General features: G+C 39.1%; 1 protein-coding gene across 4 annotated transcripts in view; it reads left to right on the plus strand.

The window, feature by feature from the left end:
* Positions 1-21,604, plus strand: part of EXOC4 (exocyst complex component 4) — an 815,858-nt gene that overhangs the window by 622,970 nt on the left and 171,284 nt on the right. For all 4 annotated transcript variants that reach the window (XM_054494593.2, XM_063667851.1, XM_054494594.2 and 1 more), the window contains one exon: positions 15,952-16,088. In XM_054494593.2, the coding sequence (XP_054350568.1) occupies positions 15,952-16,088 (137 nt within the window). The remainder of the gene's footprint in view (positions 1-15,951; positions 16,089-21,604) is intronic.

Here is a 21,604-nt window from a genome sequence, read left to right on the forward strand (position 1 = left end):
TTTTGTTTTAAACATTCTAACTTGATAAAATGAAAAATTGAGCTATATTCATCCATATTTTTTTCCTGGTTGGTGAAATCTAAACTTTGAAAACTATTGTACATTCAAAGTGTTGGCTATTTCCTTCCCAGGGTGTAGGTGTTTCCTGTGTGAAGAGATTGTCTCAGAGGGAAACTTAGCAAAGCTTTGATATTCTGATTTTTAACCACTAACTGTTCTTGGACTTGGGAGAAAAGCTGCTTCCCTGGGCAGTACGTGGGTGGTACTGTTACTGTTCCTTTCATATAAACTTGGGCAGGATGCCACTGAGTTTAGTCAATCAGAATGCATTCTAGTGATTTCCAATATCATATTGGCCTATCTCTTGACAAATTATGTGCTTTGATAACTAAAATCTAGGAAATACAATGACTCATCTCCTAAACTCAGGGAGACAGTTAAGTTAAAGCCTAAGGTTACTTTATGGTGGGAAGGCTGGAGACGTCACCATGGTTCATAAAGAATATCATAATCCTTGCAAATGAAGAAAAGGAGAGCAACTTGTTCAATATCTCAGTCAGTCAATGTTAAAATTATGTTTGGAGCCCACGTCTCCTGTTGGCTAGCTATTTGATTTTTGCCCAGTGGTGCATTTTGTTTTGCTCAGCATGGAAAAGTCATATAAAGCAGTTAAATTTATTTTTGGAATGAGCTAGAATGCTGGGTTAGCAACAACCAGTTTTGTTAAAAACAAGAACTGCTTTGAAAATTCATTAGTTCTTCTCAAGTGTTATTGTCCCTCCCAGTAGGAGGCATATCCAAGTTGAATCTCCACTCCTGAACAAATTTTCCCTTGTGTGTGTACACTGGCACGCTTGCTTGTACACTCTCTCCCTCAGACAGTTCCATATGTTCTATTTTACTGGAAGCCAAGCTCCCTGCTCATTCTCCTCCTTAGAGGGCTCCAGATCTCACCTCTGAGATGCACGTGTAACTGAGGCTAAAACAATTTGTAGGGAAACTTGTCAGCAAAATTGATTATTATATGGTGTGAACCACCAAAGACAGGTGAGCCTGCATATAGCAGAACAAATGTATATGTAGTATGCATCTCCCACTGCATCTAACCGGACTTCCTCCTCTGACATGTTGATTGATATATTTGTAGCTCTTCCCTAATGAATCATGCCCTGTTGTGGGTCATTGGAGCCTCCTGCTGAATAGACCTTACCTTTGCTAGCAAAAGAAATAGTGAAGGTTCTCCTCTGTGAATTTTGGGGGTTATTGGCTCTAAAGGAGTGGCTGAGGACATGTAATCTTTAAAAGGACAAAATAATCACATAAAATATCTAAATAACATTGCTACATTAAGAGGGCCTTCTGTAACTGCAGATGTTTTGCGACATGACAAACTAGTGCTGTGGAATGCGAATCTGAGATACGTGAAGAAATGAAAGCATTTCAGACCACCTCTGGTGGCAGCTTGATATTCTGGAATTCTTTGAAAACCTTTTTCTAGTGTTATGCTTGTTCCTTGAAACGGCTTTAAGTGTTAGACTTGTGATAAAATAGGGATGATAATGACTGCTCTACTTTCTCACAGTCTGTTTGGATATTGATTGAGATATTTGCAAGTACTCTGAGTTCTGAGGAAGAAGAGTGTTAGGAAATGCTATGGTGATGTTTTTAGCAGGGCGTGGAAACCTATGCTAAAATAATTTCAGAAAGATAAGTTTGAAGACAGGTTGGATTATTGGCCTGTACCTGTATGTCCTTCTGGTCTATCCTTTTGTCTTAGGTATCAGTTCTGAGTGAATTTAGAGGTCTGGGTTTGAGGAATGTGGGATGAGAGAAGAGATCTCGCTGGCCTAAAACTGCCCACGAATTGTCTCTTGGCTGCTGGCATTGGAGTGGCCTGTGCTTCCCGAGGCTGGTCACATAGAATGGTCTACTGATGATCAGGAGGGTCCAGTCTTCATTTCCTGTCCTGACGTCATCCTATCCACTTGCTGAGTTACTTCGCACCTTTTTTTTCACTGATGAATGTCTCCAATGACAGTCTCTCTTCCCGCACCACACACTACCTTCACAGCTTCTTGTAAACCTAGTTTTGGTCTCGCCAATCCCACCATTGGAACTGTCATCTGAGGAAGGTCACAATAACCTTCTTCCACAAGCAGTCTTCATTCATCTTTACCATGCTACACCTGGCATCATGGACTACCTGAAAAGATTGAACTTACTGCTTTTTGTTTTTACTGGAAGCAACAAAAAATAGTGGTTAAGATACGGGCTCTGGATTCAGTCTGCCTGGGTTTCAGTCATAACAGTATAAGCTGTTTGCTGTTGTATTGGAGAGCATAGCATAGTAGCAGTGCCTGGCACATAGTAGGTGATCAATAAATATCGGATGGATTCACAGATAGATAGGTAGGCTTATTCTAACATTCACATTTATATTATAATATAAATGCTATTGATATAATTATCTACAGGTATACCCAAAATAAGAGAAAGGAAACAAGAGTACTTGGGTATTTTACCTTGTAGGGGCTAGAATTGGTTATCTTTGAATATATATCTGTTTGCTATAAGCTCATCTATATTTGTGGCTTTTCATGTCTTTTAACTTTTATATGGCTTCTTGCTATTAATATTTTTCCTTTAGTAACTTACATTTTAAAAAATAGCAACTCATATTGCTTAGGTTAAGGAACAGAATGAAGGGGTGTGTGTGTGTGTGTGTGTGTGTGTGTGTAGACTGTAGAGCAGGGAATCATATTGGGCCCTTTGAGCAGGAAAATAATATTTGGAAATATACAACTGGGAAATAAAATTTCAGGGGACATCATTACCTCGAGCGAGTCTTCCCAGGTCATTCTTTCTTCATTGGAGAATGTGAGTAGGTGGTTTGTTTCTTAAAGGTCAAATGTCCATACATGATCCAAGGAACTCTTACTTTTCTTAGCTTAGCTTTTATCACACCTAGTCATCATCTTCTTCTTCATCCTTCATTTTTCTTCTTCTTTCTTTTTTTGATCTATGTTCTACTTCTTTTTTTCTCTGTTGGATCTTCTTTTTTCTCATGGTACCACAGTGCAAGCCGCCCTAGACTACTGCCAGGGCTTTAGTCAGATGCCTTACTGTGAACTCTCACTTCTCCAGGCCACCCTAGTGTGTCTGCCAAGTCTTCATCGAATACCATTTTCCCGGGGAGGGGACACAGTATAGGGTGGTAAAGAGAAAATCAAATTGGGACTCAGAAGGCCTAGATTCTTCTTTTTCCTTTCAAATCTCATTTCTTTCTTTCTTTTTTGTTTTGTTTTGTTTTGTTTTTCTGGCTGTTTTTAAGATGTTTCTACTTATCACTGATTTTCAGCAATTCGATTATTTGTGACTTTCTATAGTTTTTGTTATCTTCCATTTGAGATTTATTGAGCTGCTTGAATCTGTGGGCTTATACTTCAAATCAAATTTGGAAAATTTCCAGCCACTATATCTTTTTATATTTTCTCTGCACCCCCCACCCCCAGTTGCGTGTATATTAAGCTGCCTGATATTGTTTCGCAGTTCGCTGACTGTCCTATTTTTTTTTAATCCTTTTTTCTCTCTGTGTTTTATTTTGGATAGTTTCTATTGCTGTGTCTTCCATTTCTGTTTCTGCCATGTTTATATTTTCCATTCTGTTTTTAGACATAGGACCCTATTCCTAATAGCTGTTTTAACCTCCTTGTCTATTATATGTGTCATCCCTGGGTCTGTTTCTCTTAACTGATTTTACTTCTCTTCATATATTTTCCAACTTATTTCCATATGCCTGGTAATGTTTTTATTGGATGCTAGACATGCGAGACTTTTTTTTACGTTGTTAAGTGCTGGATTTTGTTATAGTTCTTTAAATATTGTTGAACTTTGGGAACACATTTCAGCTATTTAGAATTATTTTCATCGTGTCAACCTTGCTTCTAGGCTTTATCAGACAGATCCAGGGTAGCTTTTACTCTAAGGCTAATTTGGCCCTGCTACTGAGGCAATATTGTTTTGAAGACTACCTGACACCCTGTCTGTTAGGAGGTTCTTCCACTCTAGCTAGTGGGAACATGGACCATTCATCGCCCTGTGTGAACTCTGGGATTATTCTGCCTGCTCCATTGAGGTAGTCCTCTCTGGCCTCAGTAGTGTCCTTCACACAGACCAGTACTTAGCCGAAGGTTCTACACGGAAGATCTACACAGATCTTGTGCTCACACATGCTCCCTTTTGCACACATGTGCTCTCTTTCTCTCCCCACCCTCTTCTCTCTTTGTGAAGCTTCACTCTTCAGTATTTTGCCACAGTAAACTGTAGCTGCCTTGGTCTTCCAAAATTCCAAATTCTGTCTCCTCAACCTAACAAGACTGCCAGGCTCTGTCCAGGTCCCTTCTGCCTGCATCATGGCCCAGAAACTCTTCAGCTGGGGCACTCAGAGGGCTCATGTCATTTGTTTTTCATCTCTGGTGTCTGAAACTATTGTTTCCCATATTTTGTCTGGTTTTCTAATAGCTTAAGGCACAATTTCAAGCTATTTTATATTGAAATACTTTAATTTTACTTCCCTGCAGAGCAAGAGCATTTTCTTCATTATCATTAATGCATTATCAAGATAGCATTATCACTATCACAATTAGAAAAAGTTTCTAATATCTCCATATTTCTAATATGTAGTCAATTTTGCATTTTCCCAGATGCATTGTCCCAGAAATGTCCTTTTCAGCTGGTTTGTTCAAACTAGGATTCCATCTAGGACCATAATTGTTATGTGACTTAAGTCTCTAATCCCTAACAGTCACATTTTTCATGACACTGATACAGTGAACAGAACCAGCCAGCCATGCTGTGGCATGTTCCATCTTCTGTATTTGCCTGATTGCTTCCTCTATTTCTTGTTACTAGAAGTTAGGTCTGAAAGCTTGATTAGATTGAACTTAAATGTTTTTAGTGAGAATATATCATAGATGATGTTATATTCATATTCTGTCTCATCCATAAACCTGTAAGAGCTGGCTTCCTTACATTAATTAGGCCAAGCTCGACCCCTGGATGAGGCTTGTGACCTTCTAATCCCTCCATTGTGTAGTTTGATTTTTGTTGTGGGGAAGTAATTGATGTTCTATAACGTTGACCCTATGTGGATGTTCATTTCTGCAATTTCCTGGTCAACTTTCAGTTTGGTTTTTTGTGTTTGCTTGTTTGTTTGTTTTTGAGACGGAGTCTTGCTGTGTCTCCCAGTCTGGAGTGTAGTGGTGCGATCTTGGCTCACTGCAACCTCCGTCTCCTAGGTTCAAGTGATTCTCCTGTCTCAGCCTCCTGAGTAGCTGGGACTACAGGTGTGCTCCACCATGCCTGACTAATTTTTGTATTTTTAGTAGAGATGGGGTTTCATCATGTTGGCCAGGCTGGTCTCAAACTCCTGACCTCAGGTCATCCACCTGCCTTGGCCTCCCAAAGTGCTGGGATTACAGGGGTGAGCCACTGCGCCTGGCCTCAACTTTCATTTTGTCTTAGTACCAATGGATAACCTTTACCTGAATCAGTTGTTTTATTAGGGGCCACAAAATGTTTTGTTTTTGTTTTTTTTTTGAGACGGAGTCTCGCTCTGTTGCCAGACTTGAGTAGTGGTGCAATCATAGCTTACCTGGAACACCTGGACTCAAGCCATTCTCCCACGTTAGCCTCCAGAGTAGCAGGGGTTACAGGTACACACCACTACGCCCAGATAATTTTTCTCTTTTTTGTAGAGACAGGGTCTTGCCATGTTGCCTAGGCTGGTCTCAAACTCCTGGGCTCAAGCAACCCTCCCGTGTTGGCCTCCCTAAGTGCTGGGATTACGGGTGTGAGCCACCACATCCTGCCTTTTTTTGTAATTATGTTATTTTTTTCTACATTTATTAGCTGGTATTCTTCCTTAAAATAGGACTTTTTGAATTTGGTAATGCTGAAATATAGTTCCTACTGGAAAGATAGCGCAAATGCATAATTTTTCATTTGCCAAATTTCAACGACAATTTTGTTTTAATAGCCACCTTAAATGGTGACAAATGAGTTTTTTCTGACTTTCTCTATTTGTTGATTTTTCATATTTTTCAGTACATGTAATCGCCTGTAATAATTTATTCTTTCTGGTGCGCTAATCATCAGCTTTGGCCAGAGGGACTCACAGAGCTGGATTCTAGATTTTGAAGTATCGTAGACTATCTACATATTTAATATCTTTGACAGGCCCTTTAATATTTGTTATGGTTCTTTTTTAAGCCAGAGAATTAGACTAGATAACAAGGTTTGCTTTCAGCTCTAGAATTAGGATCCTGAGCTCTGCTACCAAATACACTGCCCTGCTTCTGTCCAGCTGCAGAAAACCCTCAGCCTGTCTGTCTTTCAGGCCTTCCACAAGCTGGCCCCCTCATCCATTCAACCCTTTCTCCAGATTCCTTGACAGAAATTCCCTCCAGCCACACTTGTCTCCTAACTGCTACACATGACCAGCCCATCCTTCATCCCCAGCCTTTACTTACACCTTTTCCCTTGCCTGATACCTTGCCTCTGCCTCTCTAAGTATCCAAACCTCCCTGTCCTCCAGATCCCAGTTCAGCCTCCCCCACCTTTTTATTCCTGTTCCCTTACCTTGTCTTTTATACTCATTTCCCTCTTCTCTTGGAATATCACTGTTTCCTGTTCTAATTGATGTTTTCCCAAGTAGATTACCATCACCCCTGAAAAGAAAAGCCCATGCTTTTTACCAGGAACATTGCTAGGCCCAATAGTACAGTATCTGCTAATGTCATTGTTATATTTCTATGTCTTTTCTAACATGTAGCACCTTCTATTTAGCTGAATAACAGCCTTAAGGTGCTTTTGAAGTGTGCATGGGTGTGTGGGGTGGTGGGGGGGGGAAGGAGGGTGTTGGGGATATTTCTTATAAATGCTAATGCTTTCCTATTCATTGATCTATTTCTACCCATATGTAATGGGTTCCATTACATATCAAGAGGTATTGACAACTTAGCCGTAGAGTTGCATTGATTCAAAATACATAAGTCAACAATTACTGCCTTATTATGTAATATTAGCTGGGGAAAGAAAGATGGCCCCTGGGATCATACAGTCTAATTAAGCACAACCGTTATAGACTTTTTCTCCCTTTCCTGCTGTTATGTTTTGTTTTGTTGTGAATATGAAATCACAAACCCCCAAATAAGCCTCATAAAGAGACAGCTGTGCTTATAAGATTATGTTTGTCACAGATTTTTTTCAACCATAAATTATTTATACCCAAAATGTTAAAAATATATATTATTGATAATTTATATCATATACATTTTCCATGTTTTTATTGGCAAATAAATTTAACAATAACTTATGTGATTCTAAAGTCTTATAGTTTTTTTGATTGTCTAAAATTTGGCCTCATATTTTTTGTTTAAGCCTGTTTTATTCTGCCTAACTCTTTAGCCTGACAAACAGAGCTTCAGAGTTTGTTTGTTATGTAAGTATATTCATCTTTTCTGAACAATGAAACTTTTTGAAATTATCTTCTATACTTGAAGTGGATCATCTAGTGATTAGTGACATCAGATTGAATTAATTCTTTATATTTTCTTGCTGGAAATGGGTGATATTCCAAATGTTCAGGTACTCTGTGTGTGTATGTATGTATGTCATAAAGGGACATTCATGACTTGACTTCTGACTGCTTCACTGAGCCCTCCCACCTGATCACGCATACATACCCCCCCAACCCCCACTCCCCCACACACCCCCTTCACCCCAGCCATGAACAACCACTCGCAGTTCCTTGAATCCCATACTGTTTCATGTTCATACTGCTCCATCTACTTGAAGTGCTCTTTTTCCATCTTTGTTCTTTCTACAAATTGCAATTATTTATCTTGCAGGACTCAATTCAGTTGTACATTCTTCCTTCTCACCTCTGTCTCTCTGCCTTTCACCCCAGTCCAATTAACTCTTTCTTCCTCTGTGCCTCTACTGTACAATATGCAGATGCCCATCATAGCACCTAGGACATTTTATTGTCCCTATTCGTTAACTTATTTTCTTACCCTGCTAGTATCTAAGATTTTTGGAGGGCAAGAATCGTATCTGGCTTTGTATCTCCTGCAGTTAGGCTAGTGTTTGGCATAGAGAAGGTACTTACTTATTTATCTATTTAATCAATTAGCTAAGTTCCCTGCTGTTTCCCCAAACAACTTCCCATCCTCTCCAGAACAGTTTTCATCTGGTAGTCAGTAGTAGTATTGCCAACAATACTGCTATGTCTTCACATTTTAAAAATAGATCACAAGTAAAAACCGTTGTATCAGAATACCAATATACCTAAAGATTGTATTCTCAAAGGTTTTCAAAGAGGTGCCTATTTGTAATAATGGTTGGAAATAAATTGTTTAAAATTGAGGCTTAACATATATTCATGTAACCACCAACCAGATGCCTTTCCCAGTCAATATCCTCCCCACACTTCTCTAAAAAAAAAAAACCACTCTTCTGATTTGTCTCACCGCATATTAGCTGTGCCTGATCTTGACCTTCACATAAGTGAGATCAAACAGTATATATCTTTTTGTGACTGGCTACTTTCATTCGGCATTATGTCTGTGATATTTTTCCATGTGAATTCTCATGTTAACTACTAGTTTGCTCTTTTTCATTGCTCTGTAGTATCTCATTGTATGAATATGTCACAGTTTTATTTATCTACTCTACTGTTGATGGACATTTGGGTTATTTCTAGACTTGGCCTTGAACATAAAGTTTTGTTTGAGAACCAAACTACAGAGCATAGCATTACACCCGCTTTTTGTCCTTTCTCTGCCTGCTAATAGGTGATGAATTGATCTTAATATAGGGTGTACTTAACTTTACTCATTCAGTTAAGAAATATTTATTGAGTATCTGTTATGTTCCAGGTCCTGAATAATTGTCCCTCCCTTCTGGAATCTCACAGACCACTGGGGAAGGCAGACCCTAAACGAGCAATTATAAATATGCTAAATGTTGTAACAGAGCAATAAAAGATGTTCTAGGTATTTATAACAGGAAGACCTAATCTGGTACGAGGGTTAGGGAGAATCTTCCCACAGAAAGGATATGCTAGCTACGACCCGAAAGAGAAACAAAAGTACTGTCGGGAAGGAAGACAAGAAACAGCATTGCAGGAAGGTACAAGGTCCTGAAATGGTAATGAAGATTGAAAGAAGCCCCATGTAGCTGAATCATAGAGAGGGAAGTAGAAAATGGTAGGAGATGGGGCTGGAAGGGTAGACAGAAGCCATGTCATGAAGGGCCTTATGAGTTATCTGAGCAATGTGAGTCTTCATCCATTAAAGAGTTTTAATCCCACGAACGGACATAACTTTAAATTTTTTTCTTTTGATGTTAACCTTACAAATTCTGAAGTGCACAAATCTTAAGCACAAAGAATTTTTCCATACATTTTTACTAACACGACAGCTATTCCATCAGTAAAATTCCAGCACCTAGAACGTCCTCTCCTTCCCAATCAAGACCCTCTCTAAGGGTAGCCACTATTCTGACTTCTATCACCAGAGGTTACTTTTCCCTGATTTTGAACTACAATAATAACAAAATTATCCAGTTGTGCACCTGTGGGTCAGACTACTTTGACTCAGCCTAAGATCTGCACAGTTCATCCATATGTTGCATGTAGCAGTAGCTTGTCTTTTTTTATTACTCTGCAGTCTTCCATTGTATGAGTATACCACAATTTCTTTGCCCACTTTGCCCACTTTATTGATTGACATGAGAATTGCTTTTTTTTTTTTTTTTTTGGCTGTTATAAATAAAATGATTAGGCCAGGCACAGTGGCTCATGTCTGTAATACCAGCATTTTGGGAGGCTGGGGTGGGAGGATCATTTGAGGCCAGGAGTTTAAGACCAGGCGGGGCAACATAGCAAGACTCCATCTCTACTAAAAAAAAAAAAAATTAGCCTGGTATTGTGGCCTCTGCCTGTAGTCCGAGCTACTGGAGAGTCTGAGGTGGGAGGATCGCTTGAGCCCAGGAGTTTGAGATTGCAATAAGCTATGATCACACTACTGCACTCCAGTCTGACCCCATCTCAAGAAAAAAAAAAATTAAGCTAGAACTGCAATAAATAAATAAAACTGTTGTGAAGATTTGTGTTCATGTCTTTTGATTGACATGAACACTCATTTCTGTGGGAGGTAGAATTTTTGAAAAGATTACTCTGCATTCAGGGTGGAGGCTGATTTGGAAGAGAGCAGAGGTGGCAGTTCCTGAGGCACCAGTTCTTGGATATATAGCCTTTTGCAAGTCATCTTAGTAAAGAGAGGACACATTCAGAACAGTTTAAACATCACACAAATCAAAGCGTAGATTAAAAAATGGAAAGCATATTTCCTTTTGGCTTCTATCATTACTGTCGTTTTCATAGTTATTAATCATTGTTTACAGCCAGCTACAGCTTAGAGTTGATAGTAACTGGAAAGACAATATGATATGACAAGTTTTACTAACTTGTCATTGAATATGCCCCAATAAAGAAAACCATTATTGTCATGAAACATTTGTGAAGCCCCGTTTTCACGATTGCTTCTTGTTGTGCCAAACCCTTGTTAACCTCAATAGGAAAGGCACCAGGTTCCAGAGGTCAAAGAAGAGACCCAGAGCCATCAGAGGAGACATGAGGTTTTATTATGGGCTTACATACAGGGGAGAGAGTCCAGTGTGGGCGGGCTGGGCAGGAAAACCGCAACCACCTACAAACATCATGCAGTTTATAGAGCATTTCCACTTACCACCCTCACACCAACGACCTCCACCTGGCAACCTTAATGTAACCCAAAACTCGGGGCCTCAATCCCCCATATGGCTGGTGTTCCTTGAAATTGGCCAAGGGCCTCAGATGTTTATCCTAGATAAGGAAGGAATCTCCAGGTTAGCCACTCCCAAATTACCTAGCTCAGAACACACATTCAGGTGCATCAGCCACACAGGTTCATTCTAAGGAGATGCTTAAATTATTGCTCTCAGGTGTGCTTGCCCTATGCTCTGTGTGTGTGTGTGTGTGTGTGTGTGTGTGTGCACGCGCGCGCACGCGTGATGGTGCTGGAGATGTGTGTCTGAAGTCATAGACATATTTCTTTGACCATATAGAACCTTAGATTCTTAGCAGCATCTCTGAACTGTCGTCTCAGGAGCTAAAACAGTACGGATACAAAGACTCCATTCGGCAATCTAAAGTTGTTTTGCTTTTGGTTTTGTTTCTGAATTGTGAATTTATTTATGTCTTAAAACTTTAAAATCAGCAGATTTTGAATTGGGAATTTATGTCTTAAAATGTTAAAATGAGCACATTCAGTTAATGAATTGCCATTATAGAAAATAATACAATCAGGTGAAGTTAAGAGTACTGTTGTAGAAATACCCAAGACCTTCAGCCACAATAAATGTTCAGTCCTTAGAACCGTGGGAATTAAGATACAGCGTAGTGGCCGGGTGCAGTGGCTCACGCCTATAATCCCAGCACTTTGGGAGGCCGAGGCAGGCGGATCATGAGGTCAGGAGATCGAGACCAGGCTGACTAACATGGTGAAACCCCATCTCTAGTAAAAATACAAAAATTAGCCAGGTGTGGTGGCATGCGCCTGTAGTCCCAGCTACTCGGGAGGCTGAGGCAGGAGAATCACTTGAACCCTGGAGGCAGAGGTTTCAGTGAGCCAAGATCGTGCTGCTGCACTCCAACCTGGTGACAGAGTGAGACTCGGTCTCAAAAAAAAAAAAAAAAAAGAAAGAAAAGATACAGTGTAGTAATAAAGAGGTAGTGGTCTGATTTCACCTTACCAAATCAGGCTCTTATCCACTACTACAATTATACTCTCTCTCTTTTCACCCTATTCTGAATGTGTTGTGCATGTGCATTAACTTAATAAATATTTATTGAGCACCTGCAATATGCCAGATACTTTGCAAGGTGTTAGAGATATGAAGGTACAGTCACTGATCAACAGGAATTAGCAGCCTAGTGGAAGAGATAGTCAATTGAACCAGTGATTACCACACTCCAGTTAGAGCGTGGGCCAAAATGCCAGGGTCCTCTGGTGGCACAGAAGGGGCATTTAAATCAGAGCAGGTAACCCTTGAGCTGATTCTTCAAAGATGACAGTCATGAGCTAGGAATAGTGTTCCAGACACTAAGATGAGGAGGCGCAAAGGCACAGAGGCAGAAATTAGCCTGGTGCAGGCAAGGAGTCACTCGTAATTTAGTGTGGTTGGAGCAAGAGATGGGCATGTTCAGAGGAACTGGAGAGAAGCATAGAGGAAAATAATAATAATTTTAATACAGAAAAAAACTTTTAAAAAGAGAGAGAGAAGCCTAGAGGGGTAGGCAGGAGGCAGAACTGAAGAGGCTTGGTGTTCAGGAAAGGGCTAAGAAGGAAGGATCGAGAAGAGGCCTGTTCAAGCTCACCCTGTTCACAGTGGTGCTCCTCATGTATCCTTAAGCATGTCATTGGGCCTCATTAGTATAACCAGAGAACTAGGGAAAGTTCCCAAACCATGAAACACTGTTCCAGTAGATGTGAAAAGATGGGCTATGAACAATGGTTTCATTACTTTGATAGTTAAGGGAAGACTGAATACTGCATTGGCCTCTTTAAGACTCATCAAGACTCTAGCATATTAAAGGTTTCTGAAGTCCTCCAGTAAAAACACCACTTCAGTTTTCTTTGATTCAGTATTTTCCAAATTATGTGGACTGGGAGACGATTTTCTGTAACAGAATATTAGTATCATGAGGCAGAGCCCCATTCTGGCAAACAGTGGACTAGTTCTCAAAGGTACAATCATCTTTATTCATTCACTGATTAAATTTTTTTAAGTGCAGAACCGAACAACTGGTTCACTTTATGCTTTAGATTACCAGCATATCCCTGTAATAAACTTTAGGTGTTTATTTTCCACAGCAGTATTTTTTTATTACATCATCTGTCCTGGGATTTATTTTTTCTTTTCTCATTTTTCATGTCATGCACAGACTTTATTACCTGGTAATAAGCTCCAAAAAATGTGAATTGAGTTGTTTCTAAGCAAATATCAATCATTTGTGATTTGTTTAATAGAAATTATAATGAAGAAAATCAGGGTTTTGCTTATTATGAAGTCATTATAGTCAACATTAGCAAATCTCAAAATTAATAATGTGTCAGTAAATCATTTGCATTGCTAAAGAGATCAAATAAATAAGAACAGGATTGACCTTGTTAGAAATTTGATATTTTCAACATTTATCTGTCAGAGCCACTGATTTGGAAATTGTTATAAATTCTTGAAAAATGGAAACTTTTTTCCCTGTAAAAATACCCATCATTTGGCAAACTACAGTGTCATTTTTCTTGAAGAGAATGTAGTGATTGATTATCCAGAGTGCTACCATGACAAGGTAAACCAACCAAATAGCTGGAAAATTGTATGTAATCATATAGCATCACAGAGGCTCTGTGTTGAGCACAACCATTAGAATTAAACCATGGCATTCTAATCATTCCCTGCTGGTACTTCCTGTTCATCCCCAAAACCTTGACCTCCAGTGGATATGCAGAGGTGTTCGCAGTCATCCCTTCCCCTTCAAATGCTATCAGCACAGTTCTCATCAGCTGAAAGCTCTGCAATAAATCCAACCAAACCCAAACCACCCAAGGAGATTTCAAAATGCAAGGTGTCTGTGTCTAAAATCCCTCATATATATGACATTCGGAGATTTATTCTGTGTATTAACATTATTAATCTAGTTTCTTTTATTAATAGTATTGTCCTGAAAATCCTGAGAGATTATAAACAACTGAGGGAAGGGAAGGATGGGAGATGGACAAAAAGAAAAGAGGAATGCTGATCCCTCTTGAGAGGCTGATAATCTATTCAGAAAGACGAAATACACCTGAGATGACTTGAGAGCAGTTACACAGTATTCGCCCAGTGTGAAAGTACCAGTACACAAATTGAATGCATGAGTCATGGGGGCCAACAGAGTAAAGGAGCAATCCAGTTATCCTTGGTTATTGGAGAACTAAGGAAGGGGCTACCCAAACCTACCCCAGAGATGGTTATCAATAGCATACTTGGGAATAGAACAAGGCCCTTTCTCCCAATAATCAGAGGAATCTCCTCATGCTCGTCTTCCCTGCAATGTTTTAGATTTTAAACAGGCTTTGTTAGGATGGCTGAACTCCAGTCGCCTTTATTAATTGCTGCCCACATGTTGTAGGATATCCTGTGTTCTGAATCAGGATGAGGATTTTAAATTCTTAGCGTAGGGACGTGTAGCCAGGCAGAATCAATTCCTGTCACTCACACACAAATACAGAGGAATGGGATTATGGATCAGGGTGCAGCTGCAGTGCTTTAATCTTAAAATCAATACAGAAAAGGAAGTTGAACTTGTGGGGATTCTATAGAGACTGTAATTTGGCTTCCTATGAGGTTTGCCTTATAGAATATAGCTGCTCCTTCCTTTTCACCTTCTGATTATTTTACTGGGGTGGGAAAAATAAGGGGAAGGGGAAAGATGACAAGAAACTTCTGCCACCAAATCTTCTTGAAGAAGCATGCAAGTGTAACTCGTAATTCAAGCTAATCCCCCATTGTGTTGAGAAGAGCTATACACCTTTGTTTATTCTTTTAGAAAATAATTAGCCAAAACCCTGTACCCCATAATCTGTATTTAAGCATAATAAAAATGCCTTTGATTTCTTCATAGTTCACTGTCAAGACTGGAAAAGTATTTTTTTAAGCATACTTGTATGGCTAAGCTTACCATAGCCTATGTAATTTTATATAAATGCAAAATCAACAAACCAGTTATTGACCGAAGGATTCCAAGCTGCTCAGCATGTGATTAATATTTACCCCAGTGTAATTCTGCTTCTTTTGAAAGAGGCATGAACTAGTGGTTTAAACAACTCAGTCTTTTCTTAATCAAAGATTCAGAATTTGTTGACTATGCGTCTTTTTCAGATATAACACTGATTTGCTGCACAATGCTGTCGGTGTCTAGCTTTAAGATGGGCTTATTTTTCCTTTCAGATAGTTTTTTTAATTCAGTTTTAAAATATGTCTGAGTGTGTTTGGACCCTGCGCCTACAGTGGTGACAGCAATATGAAGCACTGTAATCTCGTGAGAAAATGCACTGTGGGCAGCAGAACTCCGGTCTGGCTTTGAGGTAGAATGGTATAGTTAGAAGAGCAAAGCCTGGAGCTCCTTCTTTGTTTATTTCATCTTTCTAAGCTTGTTTCCTCATCTTTAAACTGGGGATGGTTATAGGATACACCTGATAGGGGTGTTGAGAGTATTAAACGAAATAAAATATACAAAGTACTTATCATTGTACTTTGCACTTGTAAGAACCCTATAAATGTTCATGATTATCATGATTATTATGTGAGTCTCAAGTGAGATAACATCTGCTGTGTATGTGAAAACATTCTACAAGCTTTAAAACACAATACAAATGTTAGTTGTTATTCTGAATAGATTGATGGTTTTGAAACTTTTAAAATAAATCATGGAAGGTTTTTTCTTTGTGCTGCCTGTCATAGGTCCCTAATCTCAAAAAGCCTTGGAGTGATAAATCAGGCTCCAACTGAATATGCATTTTCTGTCTTAAAAGCCAGAGTTATCTTGTATCAAGAATTCCATGATAGCGACTTGAAAATCCCTATTCTGTGTCCTTGCAGAGAAAACACTTGCTCAGGTCTTGGGAAGACCAGCACTGTGTAAGATACTTATTTGGTTGTTGTTTTGAGTTCATATTTCAAAATGTCACATTCTTCCAGGAGAGCTCAGGTACCTTAAATTATGACATACTTGGAGTTGTCCTTCCTTGTCCTACACGTTACTTGACTACAGAAATCTCATATCCTCTCTTTGTTGTTCATTTCCAGAGCACAATCATTGTGGAGAAGACGGTGCAAGATCTCCTGAACCTGATGCATGACTTGAGTGCATATTCAGATCAATTCCTCAACATGGTGTGCGTGAAGCTCCAGGAGTACAAGGACACCTGCACTGCAGCTTACAGGTAGAGCTTCTGTTAGGGGCTAAGCAAAGTAATGTTTGAGCCTGATGGTGGTTCCAATTGCTGAAATTGCCTCAATAGCCTAATTTCCAAAAGGATCATCTCTGAGTTTGTCAAGAGGTGAGAACATGCATCATGGAAATAGTCTCCTAGACCTTTGTGTAGTCAGACCAACAGAGAGAATAAAAGTGATGAAGGGACACAGCCACTAGGACTGCCAATGAGTGGCTCAGATTATGTGTTAGCCTTGATGTTCATGAAAACCTAGAATGATAAGATCATGTTCCTCAAGGAAATCCCAGATCTTGGTTAGTCTATCTTGCGGTTAAAAAGATCCTTAAAGTAGAGCAATTTTAAACTCTTAATAATCTTTAATAGTGTTTCTTTTTAATTAAAAAAAATATATATATATATTCTTCCTGATGTTTACTTTGTAGCGTTCCTACTGTCACAAAAGAACAGTTACCCCTGTTTTCGGCATCGGTAGCAATGAAAAACCATTGTTATGAACTTGAAAACCATTAGTTATCCCTCTGATTTCCTTCCCTAGGCTCAAAAAAATCTCTCTGGGCTTGTGGAAAAGATCATAGCAATTCTCTAAGAAAGCTAATAATGGGAACAAATTATGGTCTGGTTCCCAAGACATGAAACAATTAGGGAAGAAAAGAATGTATAATAAAATACTAAATTATATGTGATATATAATGAAGGATAGATAGGTAAAGTGCAGTACATAATCAGGTGCTACTTGTACAGTATAGACTGTGAGGGCAGAAGGAACAAAACACAAGAAAGACAAAGGGTTGTAGTCAGGAATGGTTTTGCAGGTGAGGTATGTACTGGACTGATGAAATTTACGGAGGTGGAGAGAATACATAAAGGCAGGGATGGAAGAAGCAATAAGACAGTTGCCCCTTATTTTATTTTATTTATTTTATTTATTTTATTTATTTATTTATTCATTTATTTTTTGAGAAGGAGTCTCACTCTGTTGCCAGGCTGGAGTGCAATGGCGCAATCTCAGCTCACTGCAACTTCCGCCTCCTGGGTTCAAGCGATTCTCCTGCCTCATCCCCCCGAGTAGCTGGGACTATAGACACGCGCCACCATGTCTGGCTATTTTTGTATCTTTAGTAGAGATGGGGTTTCACCATGTTGGCCAGGCTGGTCTCAAACTCCTAACCTCATGATCCGTCCACCTTGGCCTCCCAAAGTGCTGGGATTACAGGCGTGAGCCACCACACCCGGCCGAGTTGCCCACTATTTAAAGGGGACAATGAGGAGGTAGTTTGACTGGAACAGAGTTCCTAGGAGAATCTAGTAGCAGATAATGTTGAATAGGAAGATTCAGACCAACTAAAAAGGGATCATAAAAAAATAAGATTCTGAAAATATAGATGTTGGATAGCAGATATAAGTGAGCAAGGAAGCAGTGTTTACAGAAGATTAATTTGGCAGAGGAATACAACATAGATTAATGCTTAACCTTCCTCATTCCAGCAACAAGAATTATCCACAGTTACATGGACAAATTAAACAACAACCGTCTCATTGAGATGCAGTCCCAATAACCTTTTATGTTCAATAATTATTTATCAAAACTTATATTTAGGTTAAAATCATACATATAATTAACAATTATGTCAATTGGTTGTGTACTAAATAATAATTATAATGGCAATTCAAACAAAAGAAAGTTAAAATTTAGCCTTGTGGTAACAGAAAATTTAAAGTTTTTGGATTTGAATTTATACAGATAGTCTTTTGTAAAAAGCTACAGTGGAATAATAAAATAATTTCAAGCATAAAAATATATTTCATTAGGATAAATTCCAGTGAGGAAATGAAATAGAAATAATAATTCAAAGAGAAAAAGGAAAAGCAAAAAATATCCAGCTGTTAAAGAAGAGCTTGTTCATATGTGTTTTAAATGTATAATGGAGGGTATCAAATCCCTATGGCATTGAGATTCCATTGGATACTTTTTTAAAATTTTTAATTGACAAATAATATATAATGAGCACAATTGAATGTTCTGATATATGAATACATTATGAAATGATTACATTCAATCTAATTCACATATCCATTACCTCTCATACTTGTCTTTGTGTGTCTTTGTGCTGCAGACATGTAAAATCTACTCTCAGCATTTTGAAATGTATATTACATTATTATTAATTATAGTCACCATGATGTTCAATCAGTCTCAAAATGGCATTCCTTCTAACTGAAACTTTGTATGGTTTGAGCAACATCTCCCCACCTCATCCCACACCCACCCCAATCCCCCAGCCCCCAGCCTCCAGCAACCACTGTTCTACCCTCTACTTCTCTAAGTTCAACTTTTTTAGAGTCCCCATATAAGTGAAATCATGCAATATTTGTCTTTCTGTGCCTGGCCATTGGATACATTTAAAATAGTGATTTTTAACAGTGTCAATCTTTGGGATATGCCAAAATTTATATCTTTTGCATCTATTTAAACGCATGCTAAAAAAAATTAAATGTCAACTTAAAAAGGGAAGGAGAATATAGTTTTTCAAAATTATTTTAAGGGATACACCAATAACAATTGTAAAAGCCACTATTCTAGGTTAATTGCCTGAGATTGGAATTTCTGGGCCATAGAGTCTTGGATTTTCAGTTTTACAAAACCAGACTTCAAAGTGGTAGTACCAACATCTCATCTACCAAAAGAGAATGGAATAAAATATTTTAACTATTAAAACTTAGGCCCGGTGCAGTGGCTTACACCTGTAATCCCAGCACTTTGGGAGGCCAAGGCGGGCGGATCACCTGAGGTCAAGAGTTTGAGACCAGCCTGGCCAACATGGTGAAAGCGCATCTCTGCCAAAAGGACAAAAGTTAGCCAGGTGTGGTGGTGCACGCCTATAATCCCAGCTATTCGGGAGGCTGAGGCAGGAGAATCGCTTGAACCTGGGAGGTGGAGGTTGCAGTGAGTCGAGATCGCACCCCTGCACTCCAGACTGGATGACAGAGTGAGACTCCATCTCAAAAAATAAAAAATAAAAATAAAACTTAAATATTAAAAAGTTTAAAATTTTTAAAATAATTGCATTTTAATAATATTACATTTTAAATTTATGTTTAACCTTCATTAAATTTAAAGCTTTTTTTTTTTAAAGTAGGACATGCCCTCTTTTTCTAGTAAGTTATCTGATTATGGGCACCCAATAACTTTCTCACAAATAATAATGTTGATAAATAGTAATTATAGTGGAGATGTTGCATAACCTGACCACGATAAGGTCAAGTTATCTCTAGAATGTAAATCCCACTGATGGCCGTTTATATTGTATTATTGATGTTGTTGTCTTGAAAGACATGTTTTAAGTTCTTGTAGCTTGGCACCATATTCATCATGGGTGATTTTTTTCCCAATCATTTATGTTCCTGCCTCTCAAGATGTCAAGTGGCTGGAAGCCACTGCATCTGCAAAGCAGACTGATCATTGTTGAATAGTTTTCATCTGGAATTTTTCTCTTAGTTTGAAGTGATACTGTCCTGTCCAATGGACATAGTTCTTTTCTCTGAGTGATAACAAATCAGTTTAATCCTTTTATGGATGCCCTTCAAATATATGAAGATAGCTATCATAGTCCATTTAGTCTTGTTTTCCTTCCTTAAACTAAACATTCCCAGTTTCTGGTATGCCCTGGTCTGTGAACTATCTCAGTCATCTTTCTCCATTACCCATTAGCTTGGCAGTGTCCATCTTAAAAAGGAGTGCCCCAGAGTATACCCAGTGTTCCAGATGTACTCTTTTTTTTTTTTTTGAGACAGTCTTTTGCCCGAGCTGGAGTGCGGTGGCGCAATCTTGGCTCACTGCAGCCTCTGCCTCCCGGGTTCAAGTGATTCTCTTGCCTCAGCCTCCTGAGTAGCTGGGACTACAGGCACAAGCCACCATGCCAACTATCTATTTATTTATTTAGTAGAGATGGAGTTTCACCATGTTGGCCAGGCTGGTCTCGATCGAATTCCTGGCCTCAAGCGATTATCCCACCGCCTCGGCCTCACCAAGTGCCCAGATGCACTCTGGGTGTTGAGCAGCACCATCACTTTCCTTGTTCAGGACCCAGTGCTGGATACAATGCTTCTTAGTGTGTCCTATCATTGCATTTGTCAGGTATTTACTGAGCATTTACCAAGATGCTGTGAGGGTGTGTGGGGGTAAAGAAATTAATCAATCAAGATTCCACCTTTCATGTGCTCATATTCTTGGTGAAGAATAGAAAGGGAAATATGGGACAAAGAAATAGAAAACATATATCCACAGCATTAATTCATGACAGAAAATATGGCAAGATAGGTAAAAATGCTTTGTTGTGGGAGAAAGAAATTACGAAGGAGGACAGGGAAGGCTTAGTGAAGGATATGAACTAGGCTTTGTAAAGAATGAAGAGGAATTAGACAGAGGTTTGAAGAAGAGCACGAACAAATGATAAATGTCTGGGATGTGGAAAGGAAGGCTTGGGTCAGACTGGAGGATCGCAAATGTCAGACTCAAGGAACTGTGCCTTTTTAAATTAGGTAGCAAGGAGCCACTGAGTGGGTGTTAAGCATGGAGTGCCACGTGGACACCTGTGCTTTAGGGAAATTTTTCTGAGTTTTGTGTAAGATGGATTTGAAAAGCAAGAGTGTAGAGATAGAGGGGAGAGAGACATTAAGTGCCTGAATTAGGGGACAGGGAAGGAAAATGGAGAGGAAGGAACAGATTAAGAGATAGTAAAGAGGTAAACTTGATAAGACTTGGCCACTGATTGGCTACAGAAGAAGAAATACTGATTGAAATTAGTATTATCTTTTCTATGCTATATTTGTGGTGATTTTTGTAAAACACAAATTCAGGATCTCACATTTACCCGTTAAATTTAATGTTATTTATTTATTTAGAGAGATTCTCGCTCTGTTGCCCAGGCTGGAGTGCAGTGGCACAATCTCAGCTCACTGCAGCCTCCGCCTCCCAGATTCACACGATTCTCCTGCCTCAGCCTCCCAAATAGCTGGGATTACAGGTGCCCACCAACACACCTGGCTAATTTTTGTAGTTTTAGTACAGATGGGGTTTCACCATGTTGGCCAGGCTGGTCTCAAACTCCTGACCTCAGGTGATCCACCCACCTCGGCCTCCCAAAGTCCTGGGATTACAGGCATGAGCCACCATGCCTGGCCAAATTTAATGTTATTTTTAAGTCACCATTTCAGCCTATTGAGATATTTTTGAATCATCATTCTGTCATCAAAAAATCTTAGCTATTCCTGTAAGTTCCTTGTCTTCCTTGATTACATAAGCAATCTTTTTTTTATGCATGTCATTGAAAAAATGTCCAACAGCATAGGACTAAGTTGAGAATTGGGGAGCTATACCTCCTGACACTTCCTTGTATGTTGACATCTGTATATTACTTAGTGCCTCAGGAGTTCATATGTTTTTCTAACTAGGAACCTGGGCTTTAGCTCAAGAGCAGGCCCTACAGCTTAAGTTTAAATGCCAG

This window comes from Pongo pygmaeus, chromosome 6, assembly GCF_028885625.2.
Source record: "Pongo pygmaeus isolate AG05252 chromosome 6, NHGRI_mPonPyg2-v2.0_pri, whole genome shotgun sequence".
NCBI lineage: Eukaryota > Metazoa > Chordata > Mammalia > Primates > Hominidae > Pongo > Pongo pygmaeus.